The sequence below is a fragment of the Dermacentor andersoni genome, chromosome 2, assembly GCF_023375885.2.
Source record: "Dermacentor andersoni chromosome 2, qqDerAnde1_hic_scaffold, whole genome shotgun sequence".
NCBI classification, from domain to species: domain Eukaryota; kingdom Metazoa; phylum Arthropoda; class Arachnida; order Ixodida; family Ixodidae; genus Dermacentor; species Dermacentor andersoni.
This window is the reverse complement of record NC_092815.1, coordinates 103,268,382-103,287,330: the sequence shown is the minus strand read 5'-3', so window position 1 is coordinate 103,287,330 and position 18,949 is coordinate 103,268,382. Positions and strand designations below refer to the sequence as shown.

The window sequence follows — 18,949 nt, the reverse complement described above, 5'->3', positions numbered from 1 at the left end:
TCGCGCCGCGGCGAGGTTACTTGGGCGCCGGGGGACAAGGCGCTTCGGCTTTTTCCCGGCGGGTCGGGGAACAGCGTGGACGTCCCGCGCGCCGCCGACCCATGCTTCTGCGAGACCGCCTCGCGCGGCCGCCTTGGAACGCGCCACCGTCCGCGTGACCGTACACGCGAATGACCAGGCGTTGGGATCCAGCATGGGGCGAACATATTCGCTCGCGATCAGGACGCGGTAAGTCGGACTTCTAGATTTGTCGCGCGCCCATCGGCACGTTTTGTGGATAGCAACTCGGCTAGCAGGCAGTGATCTATGAAAGGTGCAATAAATGCCCTTGTGATTGTTTGCACTACTGTGTTGTCGTTCCTTTGTCCCAAGAGTACGGAGGAGAACCCCATATCTCCCACAAAACAAACAAAAAAGAAAAATTTTTAACAACTCAGAGAGACAGATATAGAGACATAACTCTTACAACATCAAAAGGGATGACAGTAATGCGAAATTAAGACAGTAACACTCGATTAAATCATTATGGGGCAGGAAGCAACGCGGAGACATACCGCAAAATGTTTTTCAGGGTGTATTTCGTTCTCATGCGGAATACACTAAGTGGCATACTATTGAAACAGGCAGGTACGTAGTATTGACGTGTGCGCTTTCCGTACCGGGTTGAGGAGCGAGGAATGCAGCAACGGTATTTTGGTCTACGACGGCAGACATCGTCAGCTTCTGACTGGAAGCTTACCATTATCATTGAAAAGGAATGTGTACGATCAGTGCATTTTACCAGTGCTGACATATGGGGGCAGAGACTTGGAGACTGACAAAGAAGCTTGAGAACCAGTTAAGGACCGCGCAAAGAGCGATGGAACGAAGATTGCTAGAAATAACTTTAAGAGACAAAAAGAAAGAGACAGAAAGAGAGCGGTTTAGATCAGAAAGCAAACGGGTATAGACGATATTCCAATTAACATCTAGAGAAAAAAATGGAGCTGGGCAAGTGATGTAATACGCCGGTTAGATAACCGTTGGACCATTAGGGTTACAGAATGGATACCAAGGAATGGATACCATATATATATATATATATACATATATACAGTCGAATCATAAGAAGCCAATGAACAATGACACGAAGGACAGCATTTATTTATTTATTTATTTATTTATTTATTTATTTATTTACAAGGGAAAAACATTTTATTCGGACCACTGGAGCCTTGGGCCTCCTCTGAAAAGAAATCCTGGCTACGAGCCTGCTGCCAGCGTTTGTAGGTCGAAACGTTACTCCGTGGTTGAAACATATTTTTCGTTGTTGCGCTCAGACCACACTTCATGCACCACTGTCTGGAATAAGCACAGAGCTGTTCAGCCGGAGCGCTTGTGCGCACAACGCTCGTGCAAGTGGCGGAAGGCAGAACGCTGCCGTGGATCCTTTGCAGAGCCGACTGAGCTGAGCGTGACGGCGCGTCCATTTGGCTTGGTCGTTTTCTCAGCAAAACGCACGGCGCATCTGCCGCGTCTCTCGAGACCTTCTAACCACTACACATACGGGCCGCGCATACGCCATCGATACTAATACAGCACGGCGGCCAAGGCATCGACGGTGTAAACGCGCCTCGAGTGACCATCATGCGATTGCTATCGCAACAAAATGTTCGTTAGAGCTGGCTTCTCCGCAAATAGATAATTTATGCGGGGAAGCCCGCTTCACTTAATTTCGCCTTGCATGCTTTATTTGGAAGTTTGCATGCTTTAATGGTGTGGAGCGGAGAGTAGTTGCTATGGCAGTTGAGAATGTCATTATTATTTATTTTTGTGCTCATTGGGTGTTTATTATTATTATTTTTAGACATTACGTATTCTTTACAATAAAGCTATGACCGTGAGACACCTGTGGTCGTCGCATGCGAGCTCAACGGCGAGGCGGAAATACTGTGCAACGGCTTAAGTTAATCTGAAAAGACTAATTAACAAATATTAATTAAATTTTCTTATTATTAACTTCAGCGCAGTTGTTTATATGGAAAACATATATCGCGTCAATTTATCGCGTACCCATTCTTTAGAAAATAAAAAGAAAATCGCACGTAATTTTAGATATTGATCATGGAAATTGAAGGTCAAATTCAGGCAATATCGGGACTGAGCGCGTCCCGCTGCGCAACAGACGGCAACGCCCCGTAAAGAAGTGTGGGATGAAGATGAAATGATATGACGCGGCAAATCCTGACCCGACAACAGGGGCACAAGCTTGCCACGCAAAGTGTACCGTATCTGTAGTAGTCGCGACTGGCTGAGACGTTCAGTTTCAAACTTCCTCGAGCTAGTAGTCACGTGGCGACTCGGTCTGATATGAAGCCTGATAAGGTGCGATATGATATATGAAGCCTTTTCTGCACTCCCGCTGCGCTCGGTTTCGATATCGCCTGGATTGACCGTTGAAATTCGATGATAAGTATTTCGAAATAGGTGCGATTTTAGAGGTCTTTATAAAATTAGGCTACATTAAAATGTAACTGCCTTCAAATTCGGCATTTAGACAACTGCCCTAAACTTCCATTTTTGTTAATTAGTCCTTTCAGAGTAACTTAAGCAGCTGCGAGGTATTTCCGCCTCGCCGTAGAGCTTGCATCCGAAGATGACAGGTATTTCACCGTCATAGCTATTTTTTATAAAAAATCTGTGTTGTCTAAAAAAGAAAGCCCCCTGTATAAGAGAACAAATGCGTATAAGCCAGGAACGAACCTGCGCACTTTCGATTTTGAGACCACGGTGCTCAACTATTCGCGTTTTCAGGACAGCGGATATGCTTGAGAAAGTTCGGAGACCCTGCAACGCCTCGCGACGCATGCTGCACAACGATGGTGACTGCTGCGCCCACCGGCAGTGTCATTTAACAATATACCGGGTGTCCCAGTTAACTTGGACCAAAAAAGAAGAAAGAACAAGAGCTCTAGAGAAATCGTATCGACTGCATAGTAGCGGCAGTCGTGCGTACTTACAGCCACTATATTTTTTATCACACATTATTAATTAATTATTGACTTTTAATTAGTGAACTTTTTCATTATTACTTGAATCGGAAACATGTAAATTACAAAGTTATAGGGCACTTTAAGTAACCTCCGATAGAGAGAGAGAGAGAGAGAGAGAGAGAGAGAGAGAGACGTTTATTATACAAAAGTGTCCCGAGCGAGGCCCGGTATCACTTAAGGTGGGAAGGCTCCTTAGTCCAGGAACCCTCTGGCTTCGACTGCCCTCTGGGCCGTGACGACGAGTTGTTGTTGGTCTTCCGGGTCTCCGAGGGCGAGCTTGGCCTCCCACGCTTCGAATAGGTGGTTTGCTTCTTGTGCTCGTTTTGCGTCCGTTTCTGGTTGCATTTCGCTGCCTTCCTCAAGAAATTATTTCGTGCTGAAGTGTCCCTCGTTGTTTTTTCGAAGAAAAAACAAAAGCCCGCGAAATACGCGACATATGAAATAGATGTGCGCCCGCGCGCCGCTACTCAAGCGCCTCCAAGCAAGCTTTGAAATATATACGGCTGCATTCGTTTATCGCCGCATCGTACAAGGCTTCGTCATAGCTTCGTCATGTGGAATGGCTCGAGAGGTTTCATAACCTAACTAGGGTGGTGCGATAAGCGTCAGCATCTGCCGACGCAAGAATGTTGTGCTCGATCATGAGGCACCTGAGATAGCTTTAACCTTCGCGTATCATGAAACAAAGCTACAAAAGAAATTCAACCAATGTTTAAAAAAGAACAGTACGTGTGCAAAAGAGCACGCAAAAAAACAAAAGGCAGCTCTCGGAAGAACAGAAAGGAGCTACTCAGGAATTTATTTCAACAAAAATAAACCAAAAGCACGTAAGGCGTCTCAGCCGCCCACAAAGAAACATCGAAAGATGCAACTGGTTTAGCCATTTTCCCTTTCTGTATCTTGAACACTGGAAAAGAGGAAAAACAAAGCAGTTTTTTACTTATTTTTATCTTTACCACAAGCCCTTTTTTTATGTAAGGATAGGGCGACCTCATGAAGGTGCGTTAAAAAGTCACGTTTTACACCACCTTTGAGCGGTTATTTTCCACTACCACTTATAGCGCGTGGTCAAACAGGTCGCCGTCTGAAGTAATACAGTACTTGCTTCTTTCCAACACTTGTGCTATTGCAGCTTTGACCGACGACGTTGGAATCTCGCGGCAGACTCTGCTTATTATTGCCTTTAGGGCGTCCGGTGTGGTAGTTTCGCTGCTATACACGCGATCTTTTACGTAGCCCCACAAGAAGTCGAGCGATGTCACGTCCGGCGACCTTGCAGGCCAGGGTACGGGTCCGTGCCGGCCAATCCACTGTCCAGGAAAAAGCTTGTCGAGCCACGCTCGAGACTGGCTACTATACTATGTGCAGGAACACCGTCGTGTTGAAACCGGATGTTCCGAAGGTGCGCAAGTGGAACGTTGCAACAGACGTCGTTCACGGGACCTCTCAAGGATGTCATTGACGTAGCGTTGCGTCGCTAGTGTGTTGTCAAAAAAGATGGGTCCGATGATGTTGCCGTCAAAAATACCGCACCACAGATTAAACGACCTCTGGTATTGGTGTCGTGTTTGTGCCAGCCAGTGGGGGTTCCTATCACTCCAGCAGTGCTCGTTGTGAAGATTAACATGTGCGTTTCTGGAGAAATTAGCCTCATCCGTCCAAAGCACGCGAGTGAGAAAGTCCGGTTCTTCACATTTCGCGAAAATCCAATAAACAAAATCAAGTCTGTTTTCAAGATCTCGGTCTTCAATTTTTTTTTATGAAGATAACTTACTTTCGTATGGTAATGTTATGGCGGCGCACACGCCACGTACCCATGTTAGAACACCACATCAAATTAAATGGGACCTGGGGGGCTATTCTGTAAGGGTCCACCTAATGGACACGTCCATTTTGTCTGCTGCTGGAGTGCTTATTGGCTGAAGGCGCCTGTCTCCTTCTGACGCGTACTCCAGCCCAGCCAATCAGACCTACAACAGCAGACGAAATGGGCATGTCCATTAGGCGGACACTTACCTGTAGCAGGGTACGCGATGCTCACAAACTGTCTACGCACGTCATGCGCACGCCCGCATGTCAATCCTTCACGATGGCGATGGGAACTCAACGTGAGCACAGGGTTGTCGGCATTATGCAAACTATATACGGGAAAAGGGTAGTGGGCCTACATGCGGCGCTACCGTGGCGTTGCACCGAGGATGAGCGGGCACACGTCGTCGTCCAAACTTTCACGACGAGAGTTGCTGCCTTGCTGATGACTTTGGAGCAATAGAACAGGGTTTACTAACGTGAGAAGGGCAAACATTTAAATACAAAGGCATACTATAGTACTGGCCGAAATACAGAGCACAGTAATTGTTAACTCGTAGCACGCCGCTACATCGTGCTACGTGATTCTGGGATCGCACATACCACACACAGAGGACGTCTCTCAAACACCCTCCGTCTTCCCTAGATCGCTCGTTTGAGAAACGGGTCATGTCATCATCGGCCATTCTGAATGGCATAACTATAGGCAGTATCCCGCCGCACTCCGCCTCTGACGTTGCATCTTCTCTTTCGCATATGACACAATGACGAGGTAATCCAGAGACAGCAGTCAACGGCGTTCTTACGGTTGGAGGCCGGCTCCCTTGGAGCAATTAGCTGAGCCAGGCGCTGAAGGTCCTCACCCCTTTCACAGAATGAGGCAGTTGCCACGTTGGTTTGGCTCGTCGGCAGTCCCAATGCGGTTCCCCGCAACGAGATAGACGCGTAATATATTTTCATACCTCCGCGTTTGCCCCACGAAGGCATCGTTGACTACGACAACGCGAAAGCGACAACGGGCAGTGGCCTTGACTGCAGGATACACAGCTTTTGTCGAGTCTTACGTCATTCCGGATTCCATTAGAGGATATATATATATATATATATATATATATATATATATATATATATATATATATATATATATATATATATATATATTATTGACAGGAAGGACATCGACGTCGGTCCGAGCTTGTGCGCTCTGGTCTGCTGCTCTGCGCTGGAGAAGAGGGAAGGGTAGTGAAAGTATTGAGGATGGATGGTCAGAGGAAACTGAAAAATAAAGAAGCAAATTAGGAAGCGCGGCAGTTTGAGATATCGTGCGTACTGGCATAGCAATCACGCGCGATCATGATCTAGCACAGCTGAAGTGGCCTCGCAAACGCTGGCGTATTGGGCCACGTGATCGCGTCCGCCTGTGGCGGCCACCGTTGCCCGATGCATCATATTTGGCTCAAGAAACGTAACTTATGTTGCCTACACAGTTTTAGGCAAATGACAGAGCTCATTACGACAGTGCATTGTTGCTCATTAGCGTGAAAAACGCTCTACACATTCCTTCAACTATACTGTGCGCTATAAAAGTTACAAAGGGATAAGGTGCCTCAGAATGGCGGGCCTACGTTTCGTTATCTGGGCCTATTTAACGTCAAAGGCAAACCTATCGAAACGTAGGGTCGCCTCTCTGGGGCACTTTATCCCTGCTTGTAACTTTTGTACCACAGTCTGCTACCGGTGAATCAAGCCTGATGCACCTAACTATTACGATTAGTATAATATAAGGACGAACGGTTGGCCACTAAGCGGCCGTGTTTACAAGTCGGTGAATTGAACACGCCATACTGATTTTTGTGCACTTATATATGCCATACGCTCCTTTGCATAGCGGCAAGCAGCTGTAGCATGCCATGTCAAATTTCAGCCTATAGAAACGCTGGAGTAAAACCTCAAATTATGTATGCACGCGGCGGGGCCAGCTACTGACCAGCTTGCTCGTGTATATACCTCACAATGGCGGCCGAAAATCAGCATCGCCTGACTGTGGCACAGGGTTGTCGGCATTATGCAAGTCCCTTTATCCGAGTGACGCTATACTCCCGAGACCACTGCTCCCAAATCTTACATTGTGTAGTGCTTGTTTTATTATTTTGTTATTCGCTGGTTCATCTTCTTTCCTCGTCCCCATTTCTTTTTTTTCCCGAGCAGTCTTTAGGAGTTTGGGATAGCCGGCCTTAAAGAAGCCTGTCTAGCCATTTCCCAAAAACTGCAATTCAAGCTTTTGGAAGAAAGTAACTGAAGCATAAAGCCCATTTTTAGTGTCCAAAAATTCACTGAAGTTATTTTCAACATTTACCACCATCCTCCATAGAACTTATTTATTTATTTATTTACAAGAATACTGCAGGCCTGAAAATAAACAGGCCCTTGTAGGAGGAGCATGATGTGGAAGAAAATGCATCACAGAACAAGAAAGATATATTTTGCATAGCGAAGCACGTCCTGCTAGATGCTATGTTCGTTTGTACGCGGAACATTTGGAAGCGCCGCTATCACGGCGCGCAAGCGGGAACGTCACGTGACATTTTTTATTTATTTCGCGGGCATCTGCAGTAAGCGGAAAAACACTGATACTTAATAGGTAGAAAGTTAGAACTTGTTTCATCGGACGTTTTGAAAATCGCTCTACAACTTTCTAATTGGAATTTTTATCCTAACTTCGTTGCTTCAGAAGTTGGTTAATTAATATTGACTAATTGTACAATTAAGCAGAACACGCACACAAATAGTGCGGTTTACTCCATACAATAATCAGCAACATGCATTTGGTCGCGTCGTCTTATAGGGCATCGGCATATTTTAAACTATGGCTAAAGTTAGCCGGGATACTCTGTATATATATATACTGTCTCTTTATTTTTCACATTTCCGAAGCTCCTCTGGGTCTGCGCGCTTACTTCGCGTTTCGCAGTCCGCACTTCGCCGCGACACCACGCCAGACTGTTCGCTAGGTTTAAACGAGTTCAGATTATTTTCCCGAGCTCACTTATTGACGAAAGTTATTGAAGTTGCAGTGATATTCACAGCCTGTTTCTTAATAACGACGAGTCTATGGTATCTACTGGAAAGCTCGAACTAAAAATAAGATAAATATAAATGAACAATCAACAAAACAACTTTTAGAAATTCGATCGGTTATAATTGACCAATTACTCGTAACACGCTGACAAAGAAGTTCTGCGGAAGCCCGCAAGGTGAAAGTAGTTGCACGAAAGAAAACATTGGCATCCAGCTGGACTGTATAGCATAGTACGAAGCTACCAAGGAATCCCATACGGGTGTTTCAGAAAGAAAGCTTCTAAGTTGAAAAGAAAAAAAAAAGTTGCCCTAAGTTTCTTTTGTAGATTCGTATACTACACTTCAGGTGGATGACTATTTCCCATCTCACTCGTGACGTGTTAAGAAACGATGGCGGCTGAATTTCTGAAAGGGGTAGAGCAGCTGCGAGCAACAAAAATTTGTGCTCCGCTTCGTTCAGCTTTCTTTCCTCGTGGCTTCGATCCTTCACCCCGGCGGGAGCCTAATTTCATGCAGAGTGCGTTTGAGGAGATGCTCAGTGCTACGACGGCAGTCATATTTTCTTTATTTAAAATGCGAAGCGGGTATACACCTAGCGCACGGCATCGCGCAAGCACGTAATAATCTCGAGTGCAAAGAAGGCATATGGCACCAGCCCTGCGCAACCATCAGTGCATTCACATCGAGAGCTGCTCGCTTGTCCTCGCGCTTTTAGTTCATTGCGCTTTCTCTCTCTATTACTATTGTGTTTTTTTTTTCTGTCACTGGAATGGGCAATAAAATCACAAGGCTGGTCAACGGCCACACGCGCTCTCTAGTTTCGCGGGATTACGCGAACGCAGGTATAAGCTCTATGCGAGCAAGACGCGTCGCACGAGAAGCAAGTGAATAGCGCCGACTTTCTTTTCCCTGTAGAGGTCTATACGTGACTCGCACATACAAATGAGAAACCGGCAGCATTCAGCAGTCTGGCGAGCCCGCTGTTGCCTCGATCGGTGTGCTTGCACTTCAAATCGGCACCGATTGTCCAATAAGCCGGTGGTTAAAGAAGAGGGTGGTGCGCTTGAGAGAGAGCTTAAACAGAGAAAGTAAGACTAGAAGTGAACATTGTGCAAACAATATCAAAGCACATAAATCATAGGCTATTCATCGTTTTCCTTGTTGGAGCGGCAAGTCGAGCTCTGCCGCTCCATTGCTTGCGGCGGGCGAGGAGGACATCGAGCCACCCTGTGTCGCCCGGGCCGTTTAATTAAGGCCGGCGATGCCGCCAATCTAGCCTGCCATCTAACGGGCGCGGCGCGTTTTCAACACAATTGCATTGCCGCGCGCTGTGCTGCTATCGTCTGGTACCCAACGACCCGACATCGAACTCTAAGGCAGGGTGCGACTTCCCTTCTCCACACATTTAAGCATGCGAACTTCCAAATAACGCCTATCGACTGCGAAACGAAAGAAAACGGTGAAGCGGGCTTCCCCGCAAAATGTATCTTATTGTGGAGAAGCCAGCTCTGACGAACGTTTCATCGCAAACGGCAATTATTGGATAGTGTAGGCGCGTCGGCACCGCCGCCGCCGTGCTGTCTCACTATCGATGGCGAGACAACCCTCGACGCGCGGCCTGCGCGTGGAGTGCCAGAAGCATGCGTTCGGTCTGGCTGCAGCATTGACAATTCATTCGTAGCATGTTTGAGGGCACTAATGTTGCTGCACCCAAGCGCCTAATCACGTGGTACTTTTTTTTTTCATATCTCGCGCACTCTTTCCAATCCGGAAAAATTGAAATCACATCAGCTATCGTCACGGAAAGAAATTACTTGGACATTCTTTAATAGGCTTTTAACATGCTTTTCTTGAAGACTTTAATTAGTAGTCGTTTATTATCTAAGCTCATAGCAAAAAGAAAAAAAAAATTATTTCGAGTTGCTCAAGAGGAAAGTGAGAAATACTGAGTTGGTTGTATTCTTGTAGCACACGAGTGGAATTTTTTAGGCTTGGCACACATTAGGTGAAACACACTGTATATACTATGTACCTCAGCATGGGACACAGCCCACGTCCTCCTCTCTGAAATCAACCTTCCGCAAACCCATGAGAGGGCGATTAAGGATGACGCTGGCAGACTCCACCCATACCTGGCAGATTCACGTACACGAGACCGCTGTGTGTCAGTATTCCCATGCAATATACGGTCGGACATTGACATATGGAAGTCGTAATATCGCCTGAAAACTTGGTTAAAACGAAAAAATTAAGGTTCCCTTCTCACCAGTCCCAAAAAACACCCCAGCGTCCTAGAAGTTTAGGTAAAACGCCAATAATTTATATGAACAACAAAGGCCCGCAGAAATAATGCGCACAAAGCTTACAATGAAGAACATCGGCCATCATTATGTTTGCTACATGTATTACCATCTGACGACGCTTACTTGTCACAATTTGTTTGCTTGCAACGCAGTAGCAAAATCTTGGTTGTGATATTCTGCAGGTAATGCCAAAGTGAGAATGCAGAATATGGTCCTCCTACCAAGAATTTGCGCTGTATGCTTGCTCTCATACCTCTGCGTCCCAGAAATTAATGTTCACGTAGATCTCACATTAGCAGCAATGAACATGCTGTATTCACACGCCACATGCGAAAACCGCCAAGACTGACAGGCGTGATGACGAATTTCACAGCTTGTAGCACAAAGACATTACATAATGTGGGGTACTTATGGCTTTTTATTCGTTTGCGTTGCAACGCGGCATAACTTCAGTATGACATTAAATATAAGCATGAAGGCCTGTTTTTGTGCAGATACTGCGACAGTGACATATAGAATGTGTTGTACGTAATCCATGGTTCATATATAGTCTTCAGGTAAGTCACTGTTTAATTTCACACCTCAAGTACACTTTCGCGAAATGACTCTGTCCCAGAACACGTGCAAAGTATAGCTGTTGAGCATCCGCTATGGGGTACAGTGGAACCCATCAAAATATGTTCTGAATGGGACTTCGAGAGAGAGAAAAAAAGAACACGTAATACCCGGGAAACGTATTGCGCAAAACGCGCTGCTAAATATATTAAAATAAACAATACACATGGCTCAACCTCTAAAGAATTTACAGTTGTGGACAGATAACGCGGGCTCAACGGAGATCGCCTAAAGTCAGAAATATCGGATTCGGCAGTGTTAAGAACGGCCAGCTGCAGTGCAAAGTTTTGCCAACTCATTGCGACTGTGGAGGCAACATCTCGGGAGCATCGCCGCCAACCTCTAGCCACGGCGTGACTAAATCGACTTTGTGTCGGGGAACAATACGCGCATCCCCCACTCTCCGTCGCTTCAGCTAGGATGCATTCGATGAAGCAGGCTTTGTGCTGAAGTAAAACTCTTGCTTGGGCTAGTTGGTTCATGCTTGAAGTAGTAAAGGCAAGGCGCAGAATACCAGGACTCAGGAAGAAGAACACAAACGACAGGACCGGCGCCACTCACAACTAAGTTTATTTTCGCAACAAGCCTGCCTTATGTAGGTTATTCAAGCCGAGTCACGCACAAAACTTTAGAAGTAAAAACCAGCAATCTATCAACCATTCAGTAATGTTATCTGGCACACATTATCGAATGAGCAAACAAGAACCACACGTGGATCAGCACAGAAGGCAATTGATCTAGTATAGTCTTTTTCCAAGCCAACAGGGACAAAAAACCAGACATAAAAAGTACCGTCTACAATTCACTACCAACCAATCTATTCACAACATAACACACTTCAAACGCCTAAGGCCCAGTCAGTGATAAAACCCGCACGACTATGGGAATAATGACCAACGAATAACACGGAAAAAACATGAAAAATGCGTCTAAGTACAGTGTCTGCGTCAAATCTAAAATCTCTAGTAGTCATTCACCTAAAAAATTGATAAAACATGTGACCGCGCGAAAAAGAACCACGTGACAAACGATGAAATGGACAGAAGTGATGAGCGATAAAGGTCTAAAGAACAGCGTCTGCGTTAAAAAAAAAAAAAAAGAGTGCAACAAAAGCTTAAGAGCCACTAGAAAATAGTCAACAGAATAAAAACTAGTTAAATAAAAGGAAGACAGACGGTAAAACCAAATAAAATCACTCTAGCATGAGGCCTAAATGAAACCTTCTAAAAAAGTCGTCTCCTTTTCACTAAGCATAATGGGCCTGCTGACGCATGCGTTTCCCTCTTTTTTGATGAGATGGGCTTCCACAATTTCCCGCTCAAACCTGTCTTTTCCAAACTTCAAAAATTTAGTTTTGTCAAACTGAGGGCGGCAATTAGAGCAGTCTCTGCAATGCTCTGCAAGGAAACTCCCTTCCTTGTTGCGCAGATTACGACAATGTTCCATTGCGCGCTCATTGAAACATCGACCTGTTTGTCCGATATAGCTGCGACCACAGCTTAGAGGGATTTGGTAGACTACACGTGTCCTGCATTCTGATGCTGGATTGAACAAGCCGGGCGTTTCCCTCCGTTCATGGCACAAAGCTTAGACAGCTTGCAAGGCGCCGAGGAAACAACCTGAATGTTATGCCTACTTGCCACTTTCTTGATGTTGTGCGATACCTTATGAAGGTACGGAATTACCGCAACAGAACAGCGTGAAACTAGCTCCCCGATAAGAGGCGGGTGCTTAAGTTTTTGGAGCATCGTTTCGCAGACAGCTGAAATCAGACATGGCGGGAGGCACTGAAACCGCCGCCAACCTCTAGCCTCGTCGCCGTTGTGACGGAATGAGTTCGGCGGGCCAACTATTGTTACCAAACTCCCCAACGCGGACCTGATCTGCTACGGGTGCGCGAGTTGCCGCGGGAACACCGTTTTGCACTCCTTCCCACGCACCGACCAAGACGCAAGACAACGCGCTACTCGGAACGGCTCCGAGTTCTATGTGGTGTCGGTTTCGGACCGTAAACACGTGTGTGTGTGCGTGTTAAACCGTCCTGCGGGGAGGCGGCTAGTTTGCGATGACTAAACGAACGTTCGCATCACCTTGTATCGGGAGAGGACCGAGTGTTTAAAAACCGCGGTTGTGCGGCTGCTCAGGACACTCTCTCAAGCAGTCATGTTAGGCTGATGTACTTTCTCAAACAGTCATGTTAGACTGATATATATATACTGTAAATAAACCCATATTCCTCGTTCTCGATGAGAAGCAGTCCTTCCCTACATCAACGTCCTCAGCGTGGATAAGTTGGACGACGGCATGGTCCAGCTACCTTCTAATTCATGCCCGACTCCAATCTTGACAACGGATCACGAGCGATGGGATTGAGCCCCCAATCCTGACAGCAGCGAATTGGTGACTTGTTCAAAAAGTTGACGAAAAAATTCACGACGTTCACAATAATACCTAACGTGAATATTGAGTGCAGCTCTATACGTGTTTTCATTCTGCGATATATTGAGGCAAAAAATTTGAAAGAGGCAAGTTGCTGAGTCGGTGATCGTCGGCAATCTGCGGGTCAAGCGTGTCGGCTTATACATGACTGACAAGCGCAGGCGAGAGCCAATACAAGCAGACGACAGTATGAAACGAGTGGTCCGGGTGAGACCGGTTACGAGTACGCACCGAGCAGTTGGTCGAGTCAGCATGACACGTTTCCCGCGGGCGCGTCACTGAAGGTGCTGTGCCCATTAGTCTCCACTGTTCGCGGCTCGAATCTTTCATATCCCGCTCCGCGTTGACGCTTTCATCTTTTGCTGTGCTCATTCACTCGGTTATGCTGCCTTTTGCCGCAGGAAAGGGCACCAAAACAGCTGCGCTCTAAAGGGTGCGTCGTGTTCTCGGATCGTCATTTACAGGGATAGCTTATCTTTCGCAAGCTTTTGCATCATTAGTGCTAGACGCATCGGCGTCTAAGAGAGACCGCTTTCTTGGCACACTGCCAAGCACGTTGTCTTATCACAGTGCCTGCATCACTGTCGCGCGTTGATGCATCCAGTGCTACGAAACTGATAGTAGTATCTTCAAAAGTAATCATCCGAGAATACGGCCCAAGTACGTCAGCGCATCGCTGCATGCACATACACTTGTTGGTGGCCTGGCCAGTGCGTATTTCGAACACTGCCATATGTGGACACCATATCTAGACGAAGTTACAGTTAGTGCATGCACCGAATCTTCATCCCCTGGCAACACAACTGAAGTAGACTGAGCTGTGATAGCCAAATAATCGCGGCTTTCAAGCAAAACCCATTGTCCGGCACTTCCCTCATGAATCACAATCAGCGCCCTCGTCGCCGATGACATCGAGAGTGGAGTTCGCGCCACTTGAAACTGCTTGAAGTTGCCCGGGATCGTGTCGCTATTTAACACGCAAATAAAGTATGGATGTGCGGAAATCGACAAATAACGATAATAACATAACGAAATAACGATTAATGGCAAATGCAGTTGATGCATCCTTTACAACTATAGAGGAAAACACGATGACGCCGCTATGTTCGTCTCATTTTTGTAACGTTCAAAATGAACAACTACCTGGCGTGGTGGCTTGGCGACTTTGTGTTGCGCTGCTAAGCACAAGGTCGCAGGATGGCATCCCGGCCGTGGAGGCTGCATTTCGGTGGGGGCGAAATGCAAAGGCAGTCGTGTCCTGTGCATTGAGCATAGAGTTTCCGACAATAATTAATTTTTGAAACTCTATAGCATTGGGGACACGTTAAATATCCCCAGTGTTCAACATTATTCAGGAGTCCCCCAGTACAGTGTGCCTCATAATCAAATAGTAGTTTTGGCATGTGAAACCCCAGGTTTCAATCATAAAAATAATCAAAATATGATGCAAAAATAAGCATTTACACGTAGCATGTACATATGGACACTACGTAAAATTCATTCTGTGTATCTCTGGGAAAGGTCCGATGGCCATTGACAAAATTTCTACACAATACTTACGGTGCATTATGTAAAATGTATGGCGCATGAACGGTTGAAGGCGCCTGAACTAGATGACGCCACCATAGGGAGGGACGCTACGGATCACATTGATTGCGTGTCTTCGCTGCACCTGCATGCCTGGCAAACATAGCAACATGGCAGTACCCTTGTGGTTACTGATTTCAATGCATAGTCGTTATGCGGAGCATTCCTCTGTTTATCCAACACTTAGCAGCCTGGCTTGCCTTGTCCTGTAGTATGGGTGTGTTTGGCGATGGATTGACTAGGCTTCACCGGTCTTGGTTTTGAAAATAAGCCAGCGACATTTTAAGAACCAAAATATAGGTTTTTTTTATTGTTTCGGTGGCCAGATTGGTACATGGGCATGCAGGCGGAGTCCTAATATCCGGCGGCGCACCTTAGGTGCTAGAAATTTCGGAAATTTCCGCCAAGATCGTGGCACGTCAAAAGCACATGTTGGTGGTGGTCAAAAGTGCAGAGATATAGGGTGTCTAGCACGGCCAGTTGAAGATTTACTGATTTTTTATGTTATAGACGGTACAATTCATATTTCTTTTGAAATTATGCAGAAAGTTCGCGACATGTTACGCGGGAAAGTTGGGGGAATGCTGACGTGTCAAGAGGTTCCCAATAGATAGGTGTTTATGTATCTTTTGTCGGGACCGGGCTTTAGCGACATCCTATCTAAGAAAACGTATGAATGAGGAACATATCAGCATGGTTCTACTACTTACGTATGTTAGACAGCACAACAACAGAAGATGAAGGATGAGAAGTTATTTTCCCTAGAATGGTTTGTACAACACATGCGTAATCAGTTTTCAAGTCTCATCTTTCGTCTGCTCATGTATGCTGTATTACATACTAACTAAACTACATCAAACAAATTAGCCACAGTGAATGTGAACAACCAAGTCATAGCTGTAAAAAGGCATCATGGAAGGCCCATTTATTATTTAGAAAGTTTGGGACTCCTTTGTAGCTTACTTGCCAAGGAAAGCAGGGCGTCACCCACATACCAACGTGGCTGGGATTAGTTCATGTGTCCCGCTGATGTAGCAGTCTCATGGAAGTGACAGGATGGGAAAGAGGATAAAAGAAACGAGACCTTGTACACGCTACTTATGCTACTGCAGCATACCAAGCGGGGAGCCACATACATTAACCATTGAGTGACAGTGCCACTTGCACATATGACAGCCTCCAAGGGTTTTGTAGTGTGTGTGACGCACATTGGAACATTGGTGACACCAGTGTTCACCCATGCAAACAAGCTGTTCAAAACTTTCAGTATTGGACAGCAGCAGTATCAGACAGTGATGCAGTAGATGATTGTAAAATAAGTTGTGGAAATAAGAGGAAGAAGGCCGACAGGGAATGTACATAGAGGAAAAAATGTTAAAAAAAAAAAAAGGTGGTTGCCAATTAGAAGGCTGAGTGGGCATGTCACAGAAGTATGATACATTAGTCAAGGCTAGCTGGCAACAGCTCTTGGGTGTTGCAGATGTAGTGTCTCCCTCATATACTGACAACACTACTGGCCACCACAGGTTTGGGCTTAGCAAGCCACAGATGTACCGTCACCTCTTGCATTCTATCGCATCACTGTGAACATGGGCTCAGTTCACTCAATCCACATAATGTCGATCATCATGAAGAGAAATGGCCAGGCTAACACTTCCAGCATATCATTAAAGTTTGTTTCTCTCTCTCTCTCTCTGTACTAATGGCTGCAGAAAAGCAAACTCACACAACTTATACTAACAAATCACTTTTATTTGCTCCCAGTGATCCCTTAGGTGAATGCATGATTAGTGATGGTTTAATGGGAATGTAAATAAACTATACAACCAAAAAGGTACAAAAAAATAAAGGGAACAGAGATGGAGGCAAATGAAAGTGACAGTACACATAGCAGCACAGGTATTGCTGCTCTTAGTGTTTACTTTTCTTGCTCTTGTGAGACTTTCGGGGAGGTGATTGGGATGAGCGTCGCCTGTGGGGTGACCGTGATCGTGAACGTCTCGATTTATGAGGGCTTCGACTTCTCGACCTGAAACAATACACCGCAACACATAAGCAGTTAGGTACACCATGCACAAACCTAAAACATCAAGCCTGCAATAAATGTGACCAAAGTGTGTAATTTTCGCTTGAGCAATAACTGGGACATTGGAAGGGGGAAGGAGAGAGGGGGTCGCGAAGCACCAATGCGTGCCGCACACGCGCGCGCACACACACCCACACGCTAAAACTACAGAATGGCTTGGCTGCAAATACTTGCTCTATATGGTCTAATGATGCATTGCTTGTAAGGAGTGTCTTCAATATTTGTATTAGCTTGATGCAATAATGAATCACACGTAGCAAACCTCAACAGGCAAGCTTGGCCGACACTGTGATGCAGACAAACAAAAAAAGAACAAGTTCTACTATACAGCTATTATCATTCCAGTGAAGAAAAAAAAAAAATGTATATATATACAGTACACTACCGTTAAGATGAACGCAGTTAAGCTAAATATTCGGATAAGGTAAACAATGCAAACATGCTACTGGTTTCCGATTGACCCAATGGAAAGCTATTATCAAAATATTATTAGCATATTAACATGAACCGCTAGTATGGTTAAGCCGATCTTGAGCAGCTGCCGCTGAAGTTTGCTTCTCTGATCATTGGCAGACTTGGAGCACGCAAATCTGCTAGCTACCCGAGAGGCAGATGGTGTTTCTGTGGACATAAACAGTTGAGCCTGCATTGACAATGATGTGGAAAACTGCAGGGCTAGTACCACGGTAAAAATATTTGAGGAGGTCCTCTATGTGCCTCTGCAGGCTAGTAATTAGGCAAGGACACTGCTCAGGAGCCATGAGAAACAGCTCCCCGCATGACACAGCTGATAATGCCCTAAATACCTTGGTGCATTTTTCTTTTTCAATGTGCGTGCACCAAAAATTTTGTGAGCAACCAAGGGTGCAAGCTGAGGCAAGTTGATAATAGTAAATGGCTGTGTTTTGCACGGCATATGAATTGGTTTAGGAAAAAGTACACAGGGGAAAGAGCACTGGTGAGCAAGCTCGGTGAAATCTCAGCTATTGTGACAGAACACAAATTGGCACATTTTCGGCAGGCAACCATCACTATACAGCTAAACAGTGCATAAAGCAACACTTAGTATCATGCACATTCATCTAGTGATGGAAATATTGGGTGGGGGCTGCACTTGACACTGCCGAAATGTTGTCCTTGCACAAAGCCATCTTGAAAAGGCAGTTGAACATATCGGGTGCTCAGGACGGCATGTTCTAAGTACAACTGACACATGGTGATGAAAAATTAGACGATGGTAAATTTGGACACATTTAAACTGAGATGAAGTGATCCACCCTTTCTATACGGCGACCTAGATCACAAACTGAATGGCACCATAGTAAAATTCTTGGAACAAGTAAAACACATGTGAAAGCAAACTTCGTTATATAAAAATTTATCAAACGGTCACAAATCAAGCTAGGAATAACAAACTTTTCTTTTTCAAAACTAAGATGCTGTCGATAGTACAGTAAACTTTCAGTTGTACACGAACGTCGGTTTATCGAATATTTCAGAATAACGAACTTTTTAAAGAACCCCGGCAGTTTTTTATAGATTGTATGCAAAAATGTTTCACTTAAACGAATTTCGGAACAGTGAACATTTCAGTTTAACGAACTTGCTCAGAGGACCAAGGCTTATTTTTACGATCAGTTCAACGAAGTTTTGCACCCTGCCCTGCAGGTGCAACCGATGCCCGCCCTCATCAAACCGCCGCTCCAGCAGCAATGTAACGTCGCTGGCACTACAGCACCCCTGTGTGCGTATAGAATACCTCCCGCCTAACTGCACGGCTGTGCTTTAACCGCTTGACCTGGACATCATACAAAAACTTGAAGGTGGAGTACCGACGGTGGCTGATTCAGCGGATTTTGATTAATCTGAGGGTTGGCAGCAATGCCCCCATCAATGTCAGGCAGGCGGCCGAGATGGTGACAGGCTCCTGGTGGTCAGTAACTCCGGCTACCATTAGACACTGCTGGCATAAATCTGGCCTTTCCCCCCTGAGCAATGAA

General features: G+C 45.6%; 1 protein-coding gene across 1 annotated transcript in view; it reads right to left on the bottom strand.

The window, feature by feature from the left end:
• Nucleotides 1-16,594: 16,594 nt before the first annotated feature.
• Nucleotides 16,595-18,949, bottom strand: part of LOC126541937 (U2 snRNP-associated SURP motif-containing protein) — a 60,967-nt gene continuing 58,612 nt past the window's right edge. The window contains exon 22 of the mRNA XM_055076697.1: nucleotides 16,595-16,892. Within this exon, the coding sequence (XP_054932672.1) occupies nucleotides 16,775-16,892 (118 nt within the window). The 3' untranslated portion in view covers nucleotides 16,595-16,774. The remainder of the gene's footprint in view (nucleotides 16,893-18,949) is intronic.